Source organism: Bos indicus x Bos taurus, chromosome 13 (genome assembly GCF_003369695.1).
Source record: "Bos indicus x Bos taurus breed Angus x Brahman F1 hybrid chromosome 13, Bos_hybrid_MaternalHap_v2.0, whole genome shotgun sequence".
NCBI lineage: Eukaryota > Metazoa > Chordata > Mammalia > Artiodactyla > Bovidae > Bos > Bos indicus x Bos taurus.
This window is the reverse complement of record NC_040088.1, coordinates 40,747,183-40,766,459: the sequence shown is the minus strand read 5'-3', so window position 1 is coordinate 40,766,459 and position 19,277 is coordinate 40,747,183. Positions and strand designations below refer to the sequence as shown.

At 48.0% G+C, this 19,277-nt stretch overlaps 1 protein-coding gene across 2 annotated transcripts in view; it reads right to left on the bottom strand.

Moving 5' to 3' along the window:
* The window catches only part of APMAP (adipocyte plasma membrane associated protein), a 30,321-nt gene extending 11,044 nt beyond the window's left edge, over positions 1 to 19,277 (bottom strand). The window contains exons 1-3 of one of the 2 annotated variants that reach the window (XM_027559551.1): positions 19,131 to 19,277; positions 11,221 to 11,337; positions 6,586 to 6,701 (exon numbers count right to left, since the gene is read on the bottom strand). In XM_027559551.1, coding sequence (XP_027415352.1) covers positions 6,586 to 6,701; positions 11,221 to 11,337; positions 19,131 to 19,222 — 325 coding nt within the window. In that variant the 5' untranslated portion in view covers positions 19,223 to 19,277. The remainder of the gene's footprint in view (positions 1 to 6,585; positions 6,702 to 11,220; positions 11,338 to 19,130) is intronic. The other variant, XM_027559549.1, reaches the window with a different exon arrangement.

The window sequence follows — 19,277 nt, the reverse complement described above, 5'->3', positions numbered from 1 at the left end:
TGCAAAAGTAGGAAGTCAAGAAACACCTGGAGTAACATGCAAATTTGGCCTTGGAATACGGAATGAAGCAAGGCAAAGATTAATAGAGTTTTGCCAAGAAAATGCACTGGTCATAACAAACACCCTCTTCCAACAACACAAGAGAAGACTCTATACATGGACATCACCAGATGGTCAACACTGAAATCAGATTGATTATATTCTTCGCAGCCAAAGATGGAGAAGCTCTATACAGTCAGCAAAAACAAGACCAGGAGCTGACTGTGGCTCAGACCATGAACTCCTTATTGCCAAATTCAGACTTAAATTGAAGAAAGTAGGGAAAACCACTAGACCATTCAGGTATGACCTAAATCAAATCCCTTATGATTATACAGTGGAAGTGAGAAATAGATTTAAGGGCCTAGATCTGATAGATAGAGTGCCTGATGAACTATGGAATGAGGTTCGTGACATTGTACAGGAGACAGGGATCAAGACCACTCCCATGGAAAACAAATGCAAAAAAGCAAAATGGCTGTCTGGGGAGGCCTTACAAATAGCTGTGAAAAGAAGAAAAAAGAAAAGCAAAGGAGAATAGGAAAGATATAAACATCTGAATGCAGAGTTCCAAAGAATAGCAAGAAGAGATAAGAAAGCCTTCTTCAGCGATCAATGCAAAGAAATAGAGGAAAACAACAGAATGGGAAAGACTAGGGGTCTCTTCAACAAAATCAGAGATACCAAAGGAACATTTCATGCAAAGATGAACTCGATAAAGGACAGAAATGGTATGGACCTAACAGAAGCAGAAGATATTAAGAAGAGGTGGCAAGAATACACAGAAGAACTGTACAAAAAAGATCTTCACGACCCAGATAATCACGATGGTGTGACCACTCATCTAGAGCCAGACATCCTGGAATGTGAGGCCAAGTGGGCCTTGGAAAGCATCACTACAAACAAAGCTAGTGGAGGTGATAGAATTCCAGTTGAGCTATTCCAAATCCTGAAAGATGATGCTGTGAAAGTGCTGCACTCAATATGCCAGCAAATTTGGAACACTCAGCAGTGGCCACAGGACTGGAAAAGGTCAGTTTTCATTCCAATCCCAAAGAAAGGCAATGCCAAAGAATGCTCAAACTACTGCACAATTGCACTCATCTCACACGCTAGTAAAGTAATGCTCAAAAATCTCCAAGCCAGGCTTCAGCAATATGTGAACCGTGAACTTCCTGATGTTCAAGCTGGTTTTAGAAAAGGCAGAGGAACCAGAGATCAAATTGCCAACATCTGCTGGATCATGGAAAAAGCAAGAGAGTTTCAGAAAAACATCAATTTCTGCTTTACTGACTATGCCAAAGCCTTTGTGTCGATCACAATAAACTGTGGAAAATTCTGAAAGAGATGGGAATACCAGACCACCTGATCTGCCTCTTGAGAAACTGTATGCAGGTCAGGAAGCAACAGTTAGAACTGGACATGGAACAACAGACTGGTTCCAAATAGGAAAAGGAGTTCGTCAAGGCTGTATATTGTCATCCTGTTTATTTAACTTATATGCAGAGTACATCATGAGAAACGCTGGACCGGAAGAAACACAAGCTAGAATCAAGACTGCTGGGAGAAATATCAATAACCTCAGATATGCAGATGACACCACCCTTATGGCAGAAAGTGAAGAGGAACTAAAAAGCCTCTTGATGAAAGTGAAAGTGGAGAGTGAAAAAGTTGGCTTAAAGCTCAACATTCAGAAAACGAAGATCATGGCATCCGGTCCCACCACTTCATGGGAAATAGATGGGGAAACAGTGGAAAGTGTCAGACTTTATTTTTCTGGGCTCCAAAATCACTGCAGATGGTGACTGCAGCCATGAAATTAAAAGACGCTTACTCCTTGGAAGGAAAGTTATGACCAACCTAGATAGCATATTCAAAAGCAGAGACATTACTTTGCCAACAAAGGTTCGTCTAGTCAAGGCTATGGTTTTTCCTGTGGTCATGTATGGATGTGCGAGTTGGACTGTGAAGAAGGCTGAGCACCGAAGAATTGATGCTTTTGAACTGTAGTGTCGGAGAAGACTCTTGAGAGTCCCTTGGACTGCAAGGAGATCCAACCAGTCCACTCTGAAGGAGATCAGCCCTGGGATTTCTTTGGAAGGAATGATGCTAAAGCTGAAACTCTAGTACTTTGGCCACCTCATGCGAAGAGTTGACTCATTGGAAAAAGACTCTGATGCTGGGAGGGATTGGGGGCAGGAGGAGAAGGGGACGACAGAGGATGAGATGGCTGGATGGCATCACTGACTCGATGGATGTGAGTCTGAGTGAACTCCAAGAGTTGGTGATGGACAGGGAGGCCTGGCGTGCTGCAATTCATGGGGTCGCAAAGAGTGGGACACGACTGAGCAACTGATCTGACTGATCTGATCTGTATCTATTGAAGAAATGAATCAATAGTTAATAACCTTTCAAAACAGCACCAGGCTGAGATGGGTTCACTGATGAATTCTACCAAACATTTAGGAAGGAAGAAATGGTACCAACTTTCTATAATCTCTTCCAGAAAACAGAAGGAGAGTAATACTTCTTAACTCTTTCCATGAAGCCAGCATCACTTTAATACCAAAACCAGATAAAGTCATTTCAAGAAAACTACACACCAATATCTCTCAAGTACAAAGATGTGAAAATTCTCAATAGAATATTAGCAAATCAAATCCAAAATGTATAAAAGGAATTATACACCCCAACCAAATGGGATTTATCCCAAGTATGTAAGGCTCGTGTAGCATCTGAAAATCAGTTAAGTAACCCATAATATTAAAAGACTAAAGGAAAATTACATGAACTTATCAACAGATGCAGAAAAAGTACTGACAAAAATCCAACACCCATTTCATGATAAAAACTTTTAGCAAATTAGAACAGAGGGGAACTTCCTCAACTTGATAAAGAATATCTACGAAAAAACCTACAGTTAACATCATACTTAATGGTGAAAACTAGAAGCTTTCTCACTAAAATCAGGAACAAAGCAAGGATGTCCCCTTTCATCACTTCTTTACAATTAGCTGAAAGTTCTAGCTAATGCAGTAAGACCAGAAAAGGATATAAGAAGTATAAATAAAACTATCTTCATTTGTACATGACACGACAGTCTATGTAGAAAATCCCAAAGAATCAAGAACACTTAATTCTTGCAAACTAATAAGCAATTATAGGAAGGCTGCAGGATACAAAGATAATATACTAAAGTCAATCAGCTTCCTATACACCAACAATGAACAAGTGAAATCCGAAATTAAAATCAGAGTATCAGGTGTTTCACTACCTTCCAAAAAGAATGAAATATTTAGGTCTAAATATAATGAAACATATACACGATCTAGATAAGAAAAACCATGAAATTCAGATAACAGAAATCAAAGAACTTAATAAAGGGAGAGATAGCCCATGCTCATGGATTAAAAGATACAACATTGTCAAAAGGTCAGTTCTTCTCAACCTGAGCTCTAGATTCAGAGCAATCCCAGCAGCTATTTTGTAGATAATCTACAAAATAATCCTAAAGCTTACATGAAGAAGCAAACATATAGAAGAGCCAACACAATTCTGAAAAAGAACAAACTTGGAGGACGGACACTACTTGACTTCAAGACTTACTACAGGGACTTCCCTGACGGTACAGTGGTTAAGACTTCACCTTCCAATGCAGGGGGCACAGGTTTGGTCCCTGTTCAGGGATGCCTCTCGGCCAAAAAAAAAAACCAAAAAACAGAAGCAATATTCAATAAAGACTTAAAAAAAAAAACTTACTATAAAGCTACAATAACAAAGCCAATGTGGTAACAGCAAAAGAACAGAAAAACAGATCAATGGAACAGAATACAGAGCCCAGCAGTAGACCCACAACTCATCTCTAACAGAAGAGCAAGGGTAACACAATGAGGTATAGACGGTCTCTTCAACAAATCTTGCTGAAACAACTAGACATCCACGTGCAAAAAGATGAACCTAGACACAGACCCTACACCCTTCACAAAAATTAACTCAAAATGGACTTCAGACCTAAACATAAAACAAAAAACTACAAAACTCCTAGAAGACAAAAAAGGAGAAAACTTAGCTGACTTTGTGTATGGTGATGACATTTTAAATACAACACCAAAGATATGATCCATAAAAGAAAGAACTGATAAGCTGGGCTTCATTAAAACTTAAAAATTTCTGCTCTGAGAAAGACACTGTCTACAGAATGGGAAGACAAGCCACAGACTGGAACAAAATATCTGCAAACAATGCATCTAATAAAGGACTTGCATCCAAAATATACAAAAAATTCTTTAAACTCAACAATAAGAAAATGAACAATCCAATTTAAAAAATATCCCAAAGACTTAAGACACCTCACCACAGAAGATCTACTATGGTGGAAAACAAACACACAAAATGATGTTCCACATCATATACATCAAGGAACTACAAATTAAAATAGCCATGAGATACCACTTCACACCTATTAAAATGGCCAAAATCTAGAACACTGACAGTACCCAACACCAGGGGTATGGAGCTACAAGAGATCCCACTCATGACTGGGGGGAGTGCCACTTCTGAAGACAGTTTGGCAACTTATAAAACTAAACAAGGTGAATGGAAAAATGAACTATGATACATCCAGGCAATGGAATATTATTCATTAATAAAAAGGAATGAGCTATAAAGCTATAAAAGACTTGTGAATGTGAAAGTCATTCAGTCATGTCTGACTCTGCAACCCCCATGGACTGTAGCCCACCAGGCTCCTCTGTCCTTGGAGATTCTCCAGGCAAGAACACTGGAGTAGTAGCCTTCCCTTCTCCAGGGACCTTCCCAACCCAGGTCTCCCACATTGCAACCAGATTCTTTACCATCTGAGCCACCAAGGAAGCCCAAGAATACTGGAGTGGGTAGAAGCGTAAAATGCATAACAGTAAGTTAAAGAAGTCAATTTGAAAAGACTACCTGATGTATGATTCTAACTCTAAAACATTTGGGAAAGGCAAAACTATGGAAACAAGAAACAGATCAGTGGTTGCCAGAGGCTTGGGGGCAGAGTGGGACGAAGAGGCTGAACAGAGCAGATTTTAAGGGCCAGTAAAAATTCTCTGTATGATAATCTGATGATAGACACATGTCATTAAACCTTTGTCCAAACCCGTAGAACATACACACCAAGAGTAAACCCTGACGCAAACTATGGACTCCGGTAATGATGATGTGACAATGAGCAGTTGTCAACTGTACTCTCAATAAATGTACCATCTCGGGGGAGATGTTAATAATGCGGCAAGTAGGGGATGGAGGATATATGGTAAATCTCTGTATCTTCCCCTCCATGTTGCTGTGACTCCAAAATTGCTCTAAAAAGTAAAGTCTAAATGATGTTCATTGGTGACTCCTCTCCTGGCACCTCCCGAGGTGAGTGCCTCTCTCCACTGTCAGTAGCAGTGAGTCCAGGTGCCCTCATGCAGTTCACACCTGCAGGGGATAACCAGAAATGTCACCAAAGGACAAGCAGAGAAAAGAGAGAAAAGGAGGTGTGATGACAGAGCAAGATAAGGCATCAGGCCCAATGGAAAAGACAAAAAAAAAAAGCATTCTCTGGGAGATCTGAGGTGGGGGGGAATCACTGGGACTCCTCAAAATTCCAATTTTAAATGTCAGTACTAGATTTCTTAACCAAAACCACAAAATTTTTGAAATTAATAAACAGCAATGTCTTTTTAAGAGAAACACAAAGCTCAATCACAAAATGCCCATCTCTCTTGAGCAATTCTGACTCTGCCAGACAAAAGCAACAACCAACTACAGAAACACCCAGTCCTCAGGCCAGCCAAAGAGCAAGGCTGGGAAAGGCAGGCTGGTTCATAGCTTCGGAGGTGGGGGCGCGGGCCTGACAGGCCTTCAGAAGGAAACGGAAGCATGGCAGTCACCCATGGCCGTTCCACCACGCTCTGGGGTGATGGCCAGCAAGCTCAGGTAACAAGTTGCAGGAAATCTTCACGTCTCAATCCTCGCCAACCTCTTCACTTTTGACTCCTAAGCTAAATTCTAACAGACAGGAAAGGCTTGTTCCAGGTTTCTACAGACTCAAGAATTAGAAGCAGACCCTGTTCTAGTCTGGAGGTTCGGGCAAGTCTAAAGCAGATGGTTACCCTTAAATGTACCCACCAAGATGACCATTAAAAAAAGTGGAAATACTGAGAACAGTTCCTATTCTTGTCAAAAATGAAATCTACACAAAGACAACCTGTGCTACATCAAGTAAGACCTACCCAATTGTGACAAATGAGCTAAAACACCAGTGTTCACGTTTTTCCTTTCTCCTTTCATTTTAAAGGGTCCAACAGTCTGAGCAGAACACAGCTTGTCAGACAGGAACTCAAAACCACCCAGCACTAAAACAGCCTGCAACTCAGAGAGGCAAGAGGCTCCCTCGGCATCTGCTAGACAAACAGGCACAATCGCAGCCAAGAAGGCTGCCCAGGACTCCCCCTGGCACTGTCCCCACAGAACCCCGCTCAGGCAGCAGACAGCGCCAAGTCCCAGGGGTCTACTTACCCCCAATATTTGCTATGGACTCTGGCCCAACAAGCTGATTTTCAAATAGCCTTTCCGCCTGTTGTAACTTCGTGTTTGGTTGCAGCACACCAAGGAAGAGAGGGGGTTCTTTGAAGCTGTAAAATAATGCAATTATAGGGATTTGTCTATAAAAATATATGAAGAAAGTATTTACTGAAGCAGGTACCTGCAAGGACCTACATGCATAATTCCCCATTTTTTGACAAAGGGCACACATTACAATAATATCCTTAGTTGCCAGAAGCACTAGTTAAAAGAAAAAACCTCCCAGGATATCAGGAAAGGTCACAGCACAGAAGAAAACTGAAGGCGTCAATGTGGCTGACGCAAAAACACTCTCCTGTCACCTGAGGCCCAGGGTGCCGGGCCTCCCCAACCCATCCAACAAACTTTACCCTCCAGCTCACAAAGCCTGGCATTTATTCTGCCACTGGCTGCCCGGCCATCCAGGCCCAACCGAGACAGAGAGCGCAGAGGACATTTCACAGGGACGGCCTTGCTTCCTGCTCCATGGAGAGGACAGAAGACAGCTGGGCCTGGGGCCACCCCCCTGCGCCCACACAGGCGCAACCCCGCTGTGGCCTGGACCCTCACCCCCGCCCCAGGCTCACGCAGAAGTGCCCAGGAGCTCTCCCGTCTCCTCCATCCACAGGCAAACACGCTGCTTCTCCCAAACCGTCAGCAACTGTTGCAACCCAGGGCCACGCCACCATCTTCCCTTCCCACTTCCTCCCTCATCCCCCAAGTCTGCTTGTGACCCAGCAGCCCACCTGCACTCTGTGAGACACAGATCAAGGGTGTCCACCCCTCAATACCTGCAAACGGGCCCTCTCCCCAGAGCCAAAGTCTCCCACGAACTCCTCACCCAACAGTCCAGCCACAGCCTCCCCTCGCACTGCTCTCCCAGCCGGTCACCAAGGGCCCTGTGCATCTCCCATTTTAAACCTGCTGCCTCCTCCCATCACCTCCTCAGTGAAGCCTGCTCTGACCACGTAATGCAACACGCAGCACTGTCCCCAGAAGCCCAGATCCCACACCACTGTGTTTGCATCGTCAACTCCTCACTCCTCTGTCAGCTGCCTGTGCCCCCAATTTGCTGGGTTCTCACTACTGTATCCTGAACGCCGGCCCCCAGGAGGCTCCCAGGGAGGGAGGGAGCAGGGGAGGGGAGTTCCCACGTGTCACTCCTCCCCCCGCACCACACCCACCCCACCCACCCAGGAGGAGAACCAAGGGGAGGGTGGGCCTGGCAGTCTGGGAGCTCTCCATCCCCACCCCCTCCAAACAAAGCTCTTTACTTGCTGCCGCCCCTATTCAGGGCTCAGCACAACTCCCCTGGAACTAAACCTTCCCCTCCACCCTTGGCCCTGTCTCACAAATACAGCTTCCTAACCGCTCTTCAAAAGCACACTTGTGGTTCCACTAAAGAGCTTTATTTCCAGAGGGGGAAAGTAGGACTGGGACCTGCAACACACTTGGGTTCAAGCTCTGTGCAGGAAGGTCACACCTTCGGAGGGGCAGGGACGTGTGCAGACGACAATGGACAAGCACACGGAGCGGGGGGGGGGGGGGGGGGGGGGGGGGGGGGGCGCTCCCCGAGTCCCAGCCTCCCCGCCATCCCCGTGGGTGCTGCCAGATTCCCTGCACTCAGGAAGGCCTCGAAAGGCTGCAGCATCAAACTAGTCAGGGTGCTGCACTGTCCCTGCCCCCAAGGGGAGACGGAAAAACACAGGAGAAAATGCAGCGGCCCGGAAGAAAGGCACCAGGGACGGCAGCACAGGCGCTCACTCCTGCTGACTCTCCTAAACTCAGTCACCACCTATGCTCAGTTCCCGGTTTTCTCCTGTTTCTCCCCATGGTTCTTTCTATCTGATTAGGGTCATTCTTTAATCTTTCTTCTGAAATCAAACTGATAAAAATGTCCCCACCAGCTGTGAGTATGTCTCACAAGCATGGGGCCAGGACATGGCCAGTGGCCTCGACTCAGCAGCGGTCACTGAGGCCTCCACTGCCCGCTCTGGGGAAGGACTGGGTTTCCATCCAGAAAGGAACAGAAACATGAGTTTTCATGAAAAGACAGGACCGTTTCTGTCATATTTAAAACATATTTCAGTTACTGTAAAATTTAACATAAAAGACACAGTAGTGTTGTAGAGAAGAGATTTTGTGCCTGTGATTTTATTTTTTTTGTTTGTTTTTATTTTTTTATTTTTTTTTACTTTACAATATTGTATTGGTTTTGCCATACATCAACATGAATCCGCCACGGGTGTACACATGTTCCTAATCCTGAACCCCCCTCTCTCCTCCCTCCCCATACCATCCCTCTGGGTCATTCCAGTGCACCAGCCCCAAGCTTCCTGTGTGCCTATGATTTTAAAAACCAACAGGGACAGTAACTCTTCTAGCAACTGAAAGCTATTACCGTTAACTGTCAAAAATTTGCATTTTATTAACAGGGTAAAACTGTAAAACTCAAAGATAATAAATAAAAAGCAGCAACAAAGTGCTATGGGTAGTCAGGGATGTGAGGGGCAAACAGAAACACACAGAAATAAAACTTGGGCAAGGCCCACGAGACCTGTGGGGGAGGGAGCAGGATGGTGGCCCATGCCCCCGACCCTCAGGCAGGGAGACAGCCCGGGCTCCTCACAGATGCTCAGGAAACCTGTAGAATGCCCCTCCCCCCGCCCCCATCCCAACTCTCTGGCTCCACAGGTGGACACTCCCCTGTGGTAAGGAGGGAATATCCACCAAGCGGATATTCCTGAGCCCACGTCATCCACGCCTGATGACACTGCTGTGATCCCACCTCTGGGAACCCATGTGTCCCAACAGACGCTGGGCAACACCCTCCAGGAATCAGGACATCACAGGTGTCATGTCCACCAGCCCCAGCTCTTCCTAACGAGGAAAAGAAGGCTGCTGTGCACAGCACGGTCTGGCCAAGCCTGGCGGCCTCCCTGGTGACTCTGCTCGCTAAAAGGCTGCCACCATCTGCATAACCAGCCACCTGGGAGGGTCTCCCCCAGTCCTGGGCCCTCCAGGTCTGTCTGTCCGCTGATTTCCTGGGTCTCCTGAAGGCAGAGCCCCCAGGCACCCCCTGAGCTGAGCCGCCAGCATGGAGCCGGCACCGCTCATCCCAGGCAGTGTCCGCCCCTTTCCTTGCTCTTTCTGCTCTGATCAGAGTTTCACAGAAGACCTTTTTGCTGTTGTTACCAGTACTATTCCCCAAACCTCAGTTCATTCCCATTCTCACTGTCTGCGTCTTCTGCCTTCGTTCTGGCTTCGGGGGCCCACACCCCCAAAGCGGGAGCCAGTCATTCCCCAACTCTGAGCCCAGGAGAGACCCATCAGCCACGCCGGTTTCTATGGGTTTCTCCTCACCAGGCACATCTACTCCACCGACAAGGCTCGTTCTGCACAGCCTCAAAGCCTTCCTGACATGGCTCCTCTCCGGGCTGCTGGGACGTCACATTACCTTTCCCCTGAATTTCTACACCACTCTTGGCACGATTAACGACCTCTACTGAGATCAAAGGTCTTGGGTCCCCTTAGAAGCCGTATGTCCACCTGCTCCCCACCACCTCACTCTCCATGGCCAGCTCTCCAGCCCAGGTTTCAACCCCCAGCTTTGGACACAAATCTCACTCCCACCTGGCACACTGGATTAGCAGAAAGGCCCAGGCAGTCTGCATTTGAGGCCAGTTTAGCCACCTCCTTCTACACAGTGACGGGGGCTGGCAGGAGGGAGACCTTCAGAGAGAGGATGCCCAACACACTGCCCACTGTGAAGCCTCCACTCTCACTCAGAAAACAACACATCATTCAGTTACACCTGTTAGCTTCCCTCTATGCTGAGACGGGGTTCTTATCTGAACTTTTCAACTTTACATGAACTCACAGCAAACTTCAGGCAGCTTCACCACCCTGAGCAGCTCTGAGGGGAAACCAGACTGCACAGCCCTTGACGTCATGAACAATCACATCAAGAGGAGCCTGGCTCTGCGTGACTGTAACTACAAATGTGAATACCTTCACGAGACCTGAGGTGCACACTAGTTTTTCAAGTTATGATGGACTCCATTACCTACATATCCCCACTGATGAAGGGTAATTTAGGAAAAATAGAACAGTAATTATTATACAAGGTTTATTAAAAATCAACTACTACTGAAGTAAGTAAATCCTTACTTCAGGAAACATAGTTGTGACTGCCAAATAGCACTTATCAATAATTTTTAAAAAGCAGCTACTTAAAAAATTTAAACATGGCAACCTGAACTTAACCTTCGTTTGTGTGTCTGTGCTCTCAACACTTCAAATGAATTCAGGTTAATCACTTCTAACACTTAAGCTTCTCTTGTTTGGGATTTTTCTAGTTTTTAATGTTGGTTTGCACAGTTCTGTTTTTGAAAGAGTAGCATGCATAACACTGGGCACATGTTGTGTAACACCTGATTCAACACGGACCACAGGCACTAACGAGCTCACGCTCTCTCCTGCTCGGCATAACCCACCCTGCAGAGCAGGTTGATTTATTAGCCAAGAAGCTCTCAGCCCAATTTTGTCGAGCAGCGCCACCCACCCTGCCCGAGCTGCGCGGCTACTCACCTGAGAGGCTCCGGGTCTATAGGCGAGTCCAGCAGCACCAGGGCGCCAAGCAGGGGGATGGTGAGGAAGGCTGCCAGCATGAGGAAGGTGGCTCGGAATACTCTGCCGCTAAAGGAGCTGCCAGACACAAAGCACATGAAGGCATCCGCGGGGCTCAGACCGACTGGCTGCACCCTCAGCCCTCTGGGCAGGGGCAGCCCTCCCACCCGGCCTGCCCCTTTCGAGGGCACCACCTCCGTGGCGGTGACTAAAGGTCAGCACTGTTTGCTAGGATGGCAATCATGCCCTTGTTCTTTTTTTAATCTTCTGGGGTATGGAACACTCAACAGTTACCTCCCAGGTAGTCTGATGAGCGGTATCCTGGATCCTCCAGCAGATGCTAAAAGCCAGTAAACTCAAAGAACCAATGAGCACAAAGTGACAGAGGTGTGAGTGAAGCTGTGGGAAGGAGCCGCCCTCGTCTCCACCTCTGACCACCGAGGCTCAGAGCAGCAAGGATCAGAGACACATCCACAAAGGAAACAGAGGCAGAACATCCTGAAGGTCCAAACCCAACCATTTCCAGACACTGGAGAACCTGCAAAGCCACACCTCCAGACCACCCCTTCAAAAGCCATGGGGAGACCTGGCAGTGGCCTGGGACCTCAAGCAGAGTGTGTGGACAAATGACCACCGGGGCTGAAACACCCCCCAACAACCCTCACAAACGACCTCACTCACTCGTGGGCCAGGCAGCACGTGAAGCCTCCGGCTCAGAAATAAACTGCCGGGATCACTATTTGCCTGCATCAGGATGTTCAGATTCACTAACACCTGAAACCAAGAGTAACTTGCTGCTGCTGCTGCTGCTAAGTCGCTTCTGTCATGTCCGACTCTGTGCGACCCCATAGACGGCAGCTCACCAGGCTCCCCCGTCCCTGGGATTCTCCAGGCAAGAGTACTGGAGTGGGGTGCCATTGCCTTCTCCGAAGAGTAACTTAGAGCAAATTAAAATCCTGAGCTCCTAAAGTGGAAAATCTTTTTCTATCCAAAAAAGCTGACTTGAAAAAAGTTAGGACTCACACCTGACAAACTAAGGGCAATGTTTCATTTGCTTTTTGACAACAGTTTCAACTGAGAATGCAGAAATGTGTGGGCCGGGGGTGGGCAGTCCGCTGCCAGAAGGACGGGACGGAGGGTCACCACTAACACCTCCTGCCGAGGACAGGAGGAGATGCCTGGACCCGGAGCCCAGAGTCAGGTTTCAAACACGCTGCACAAGCTGACCATGTCTGCTCTCCTGGGGGATTCTGGGGTGAAGACAAACACCCAGTGTGGCCCCTGTGAGCCTGTGCTCAGCACCACGTGTCCCGCTTCACCCCAGAAGAAGCCCAAGGCAGCACTTCCTGTCATGCCTTCCATCACTCAACAACACAGAAGTTTTCCACTCACCTACTAAGGGACACTTGTTGGGAGGGGAGATGAGAAGGGGTTACTTAATGGCAACAAGCAGTTTCATGGGACGAGGACAAGTTTTGAAACTAGACAAGAGTGGTGGTTGCCCAACAGTAAACATTGCTGAACCGTATGCACTCTAAGGAGGTTCCTTTTACATTATGTACCCCAACTCAAAAAGATGTCAACGGTGATGAGAATGTTCTTCACTTAGACTGTGGTGATTTGTCCCTTTAGCAAATCTCTCTAAATAAGCTAAAAATCCCTGAATTGGACATTCTAAACTGGTGACTGATATGCGAATTACAGCTCCACAAAGATGTCCACAAAGTAAAAGTCAGTGACCGCCTGTCCAGAGGCTGGGACACACGCCACTCAGGACTTCCTTGGGTGCCCGATCTGTCAGTGCGACGACCACAGCCGGCGACTACACGGGCAGAGGGTGTCTGCAAGGGCTTGGGGCAGGAATGACGTGGTCCTGTGGTTCCTTCAAAAGTAGAGTCCCAAAGGGCGGGCCACATGGCACTGCACAAACTGTCCCTTAGAGCCCACGAGGAAGGACGGCGTCCTGCCAAGGGGGCTCATGCAATCAGCCCGCGCCCACCCAGCAGAGAGTTGCAGGCCCTGGGGGAAGCTGCCTTGTGCAAACTCACCAACAAAAGTGGTGACACTGGCCAAAGTGTCCCTTTCCCTTTTCCTTGCCAAACACATTTCCACATAAAACAGGTCCTTCCTGTCTAACTTGGACTCTGTTCTAACTCTCCTTTTCTATGTGATAGTGTATATTTTAAAATCTGAATTTAGGAATGTGATTCGGAGCTTGTGGCAGCGTGCTTGAAGACCTGCTTGCCCCTTCCTACGACGGGGAAAATGAGAAGTCCAGCCTGGATAGAAAGTGACTGCTTGCAGCTAGAAAGGTGGCCGGAACTCCAGCAAAGCCTCGTGTCCACACACTCCAACCTGCCGGGCAGACTCAAGCCCCAGTTGTTCCTGATGTGCGGCTGGACACTGCTGACCTGATCCAACCCCTCTCCAGGGAAAGAAGTCCATGAGCACCCTGGCTGACCACCAGCCAGTTCCTACTGGAAAGCTCCGTACAGGGTCAGGTTTTAGAACCGGCAGCTTGGCCCCACGCTGTTTACTTCCTCACTGCAGGCTGAGACTCTAGCTCTGCAGGGCCATCAAACTCCAACTTTACATATCCAGTAACTTGACAAATGGCCCAAACACGGAAGTTTTTAGCCATTCGGAGCCTGCCTGCTTTATGTGCTTGGTGAAACCTCCCCAGACAGTGGCTCAGTTCAGTTCAGTCGCTCAGTCATGTCTGACTCTTTGTGACCCCATGGACTGCAGCACGCCAGGCCTCCCTGTTCATCACCAACTCCCGGGGTTTACTCAAACTCATGTCCATTGAGTCGGTGATGCCATCCAACCATCTCATCCTGTGTCGTCCCCTTCTCTTCCTGCCTTCAATCTTTCCCAGCATCAGGGTCTTTTCAAATGAGTCAATTCTTCACATCAGGTGGCCAAAGTAGTGCAGTTTCAGCTTCAGCATCAGTCCTCCCAATGAATATTCAGGATTGATCTCCTTTAGGATGGGCTGGTTGGATCTCCTTGCAGTCCAAGGGACTCTCAAGAGTCTTCTCCAACACCACAATTCAAAAGCATCAATTCTTCGGCACTCAGCTTTCTTTATAGTCCAGCTCTCACATCCATACATGACTACTGGAAAAACCATAGCTTTGACTAGACGGACCTTTGTTGACAAAATAATGTCTGCTTTTTAATATGCTATCTAGATTGGTCATAACTTTTCTTCCAAGGAGCAAGCGTCTTTTAATTTCATGGCCGCAGTCACCATCTGCAGTGATTTTGGAGCCCCCAAAAATAAAGTCTGTCACTGTTTCCACTGTTTCCCCATCTATTTGCCATGAAGTGATGGGACCAGATGCCATGATCTTAGTTTTCTGAATGTTGAGTTTTAAGCCAACTTCTTCACTCTCCTCTTTCACTTTCATCAAGAGGCTCTTTAGTGCTTCTTCGCTTTCTGCCATAAGGGTGAAATCATCTGCGTATCTGAGGTTATTGATATTTCTCCTGGGAATCTTGATTCCAGTTTGTGCTTCATCCAGACAGTGGCTACCATTCAATAAAACAGAGCCTCACCACTTCTACTGAATATTCATTGGAAGGACTGATGCTGTAGCTGAAGCTCCAATACTTTGGCCACCTGATGGGAAGAACTGACTCCTTCAAAGACCCTTGGGAAAGGTTGAAGGCAGGAGGAGAAGGGGATGACAGAGGATGAGATGGTTGGATGGCATCATCAACTCGATGGACATGAGTTTGAACAAGCTCTGGGAGTCAGTGATGGACAGGGAAGCCTGGCGTGCTGCAGTCCATGGGGTCGCAAAAAGTCAGACATAACTGAGTGACTGAACTGAACTGAACTGAACTCCACTCCTACCCCAACTCCTGCCCTTGGAGCTCTCTGACCCTCACCTTGACCCAGAAGCCCCTCTTGTCCCCTCCCCTATGAGACTCCCCCACACGCAAACCTGTCAGTGTCACCCACAAAGCTCAGGTGGCTCCTGCCACCTGACAGCCATATCAGTTTCCTTCATCAGCTTCAGCAATCCCCAAACCCGCTACATAACACAAACAAGGAAGTGAATTTTTAATTTTGGTTCATTTTAATTAATTTAGATTTAACTAGTTACATGCGGCCAAGTGACTGCCACATCAGACGGTATCCCCTGGGAGTCCACAAGCACTCCGTGACCACCTGCGCAAGTGCCGCAGGCAGCTCACCCCGAGAGCAGAGCAGTCAAGTGCCTGCCCTCCATGCAGCCTGGGGTGGGCAAGGCCAGACAAGCAGCAACCAGCACAGAGAGGAGCAGTGCCTCAGACTGGCAGAGGGTGGGGAGGGTTTGAAGCCCACGGACTCTGCACAGAGATTTCAGGAGAAGCAACTGGGCAGAGCCACGCAACCGAGGAAACAGGACTCAACGAGCTCCAGGCACAGGTGAGAGCCACACGACCCTGGGCACTGAGTCTGTAACTGGCAGGTGCACAGGTCCTGGAGGTGAGGTCAGAGAGCTCCTGACCCAGGCTCTGGGAGCACGATTATTGTAGCCCAAGGTTCATAAACTTTTTTGGCCGGCCCATCTCACTGCTGGCTCCTGTGAACTCAGAGTCAACTATAGTTCTGCGTCTGCTCTGTAACTGCCCGACCACACACTGCACTGTGCTCCATTTCGAAGTCGTGTCTGACTCTATGCAACCTCAGGGACTGTAGCCCGCCAGGCCCCTCTATCCACAGGATTCTCCAGGCAAGAATATTGGAGTGGGTTGCCATTTCCTCCTCCAAGGGAATCTTCCCAACACAAGGCTCGAGCCCGCGTCTCCTGCCTGCGTCTCCTACACTAGCTGGTGGATTATCCTTCACCACTTGAGCCACATGGGAAGCCCTGCACACCTGCACTACGTCCACTCATCTGAAGGACCCTTCATTTATCCAAACCATCTTCACCAACAAAGTGCTGCACAGGCCCATCCTACTCTCTTCAGTCTGTGCTGACACACCCCAGAAGGCCAGCCCCGTCCCTCCCAGGTGCCATCCGGGAGGTCAGCTTGCTTGCCCCAACCCCTACACCTGGAAGCTATCTCTACACCTGCACCCTCAGAGCCATGCCTGGGATGCACAGAATCTGACAACTACCAACGGCTCAGTCACAACTTACAAAATCCTGTTAAATGGGATTTACTGGGGCAAAATGTGGCGAAGGGTGTCCTCTAATAGCTTCTGCACACAAGACATCAAGGCCTCGAGGAACAAACTGAAGTCCCCACCCACACGCTCCATGAGATCAACACAGACCTGTGATTTCAAGCCCAAATCCACGAGAGACCGGAACCCCGGGTGCTGAGGTGATCCCTGGAACCTGAGACTCACGCACAATGGCCCAGTCCTTTCAAGTGACCACGCCCTGCATTGGTTCACTTTCCAGTCCTTTAAACCAGGGCTCCGAGACTGCAGGCATTGTTTTAGCACTGACACCAAATTGAAAACATGGTAAAAGAGCAATTTGAAAATACACACCCAGGGGAAGGGCTGAGAAAACTGTGGAATCCTGGCTCCCCACAACCTCATGAATTACGACAGCCCCAGCTGTCTCTCCCCACTGCCTCCCTTATGCTTCAGTCTTAAAAAGGAAAATGGACCTACGAGAGATTTTTAATTGGTCTGAAACCCTTTGGAAGCTTATTGAAAAAGAAGCTGGTAACTTTTCAACTCTTCACTCCTAAACAAGTACACATGGACATTAAACAGTTGTTCTCGCCTCTCAGACAGAACCATGTTCCCAAAGGGAAGGAATCCTTTCTGGGTTACAATCACTCTGTCAATAAACTTCTTAAACCTGTGGGGAAACTGATGCCAAATGACAATCATTAGAAACCTGGACTGGGGACTTCCCTGGTGGTCCAGTGGTTAACACTCTGCAATTCCACTGCAGGGGGCACAGGTTCAATCCCTGGACAAGGAACTAAGATCCTGCATGCCACGGCCAAAAAAAGATTACTGTTTAGATGCAGACACTCAACAACTTTGAAATAGAACATTATCTCCAAAACCTGATTTTAAAAATACACTTCCCACTGTCCAGAAGCCAATTCTGTCCTTCATTTGTGTTCCTGTCTCTTGCGACTCCATTCCTCTGTAACTTTACAAAAACCACGTCACTCACAAAGACTTCAATGGCCTCACCAGTAAAACAGAGCTAATGCCACCACTCATGCCAGAAGCCAGGAGACTGGGCAAGGTATCATTCAGTGTCCCATCCACTAAAATCTATTGTCCTACTTCTGTAAACTGAAGCAAATTTCCTGCTTCTGTAAATTGCCCTTTCTTTATTCTAAAGTTCAGCACATCTAAAGTTTACTATATAGCCATCACATTTCTATTTCCTTCAGATTCCTTTCCTTCACTCATTATACATAATACTTTTTTTTCTTAGATTGAACCCTCAAATTTTAAGGTAATCAAGATGACAATCAGATGAACTACTAGAAACCACTACAAAAGAAATGAAAACTAGAAAACTGAATGATAAAATTAAGAAAAAGCTAAAGAATTACAATATACACATAGGAAGGAAGGTGGGTGACAGGAAACAGACTTACAAAGACCCAGAAGAGGATCAAAGTAGAGAAGGGGAAACACAGGAAAGCCAAGAAAATGTCTTAAATCAACAGAGAGCAAAAGGCACCCAGGGGAAGACTAGCAACAGGTGAGGACTTTGGAACACAAAGTAACCCTGCCATTAAGGAGGAAATCCCAGAGAAACTGAAAAACAATTAAATTAACTCTGCCCCCTGCCCTGGGGCCTACAGGGCCCAGCTAAGAGTTGGGCCCATCCAACTACTGCCCTTGGGTGCTCAATGCCCTGTGCCTCATAGCAGACCCAGGCCGGCTGCCCACCGGTCTCCTGGGCACAAGTGTGCGGCAACGAGTGGGCACGGTTGCACAGCACTGCTAGTACCAGCCTGTCTGCTCTGAAGGCTCCTAAGTCATCAGATGATCTCACAACATCCAGAGTCAAAAGGGTGACCGACTTGTCGTGGTCTGCCTGCGGTCAGCATTCAAAGTCCTACACCCTAGAATCCAGAGCAAAGCAGAATGGCCGGTCACCCCACAAAGAGGAGTGTATTCCCAATCTTTCCACTGGTCCCAGGACTCTTGCTAGTGAAAAAGTCTCCGAAAATCGTGGATTTTTAGAGACCAAACACTCCTTCCTTTCATTAGCATCAGGGAATAAATTCAGTCTCTCTCAGCAAAAACTGTGCTGCATTCAGTATGTACCACACCCAATGGCACGGCAAAAAATATCCCAATATTACCATCAACATATAAGTCAATCAGTTCCAAACTTTGAACCTGGGTCTATGTGGGGCCTCTTAGTTCTTAAAAACCTAAAGTTATGCCCCTCGGGGCACAAAGTTTAGAGGAGAATTTTCAGAACTTTAAAGGCTTATGCTTCCGTTTCTAGCTAACAAAGCAATGTATATTTACACTCGGGAAGGTTAGAAGAAGCGAAGTTGGGAGAAGATCTGATATACCCTTTATCAGGCACCAGCATCGCCGGAGCCCTATGCATGTCCGTCCCTACCGGGAAAACGTGCAAGGCTGGACCCTCACAGAAATTGCCCAACGACGTCCCTTCTGCTTCCCGCTCTTTCCGAGAAGGGCAGGTGCGGAAGCGGCTCCGCGGACGCCCCTGCGGCAAAGTGCCGCAGGGCCGAGGCCGGGGGGCTCTGGGGCCGGGCAATGACGCAGCGGCGGGGCCGAAGGGCCTCAGGTGCACCGCGCGGCGAGAGCCCGCTTCCACCCGCGAAGCAAGGCTGCCGAGGACTAAATGAGGCGCCAGCTGCTGTCGCCGCCTTGGGTGCACAGCCCCGCTCCAGGCCCGGCCTACCTGCCGCCCTTGGCCTCCGGTGTCCGGTTGTCGTCCGTGACCACCTGCGGCCGCAGGGGCCGGCGCTGCCGCAGCCCGTCAGCCTCGGTCATGGTTCTGAGGCGCCAGTCAGCTCCCCGCTCTGACCACCTCCCGCCCGGCGCGCGG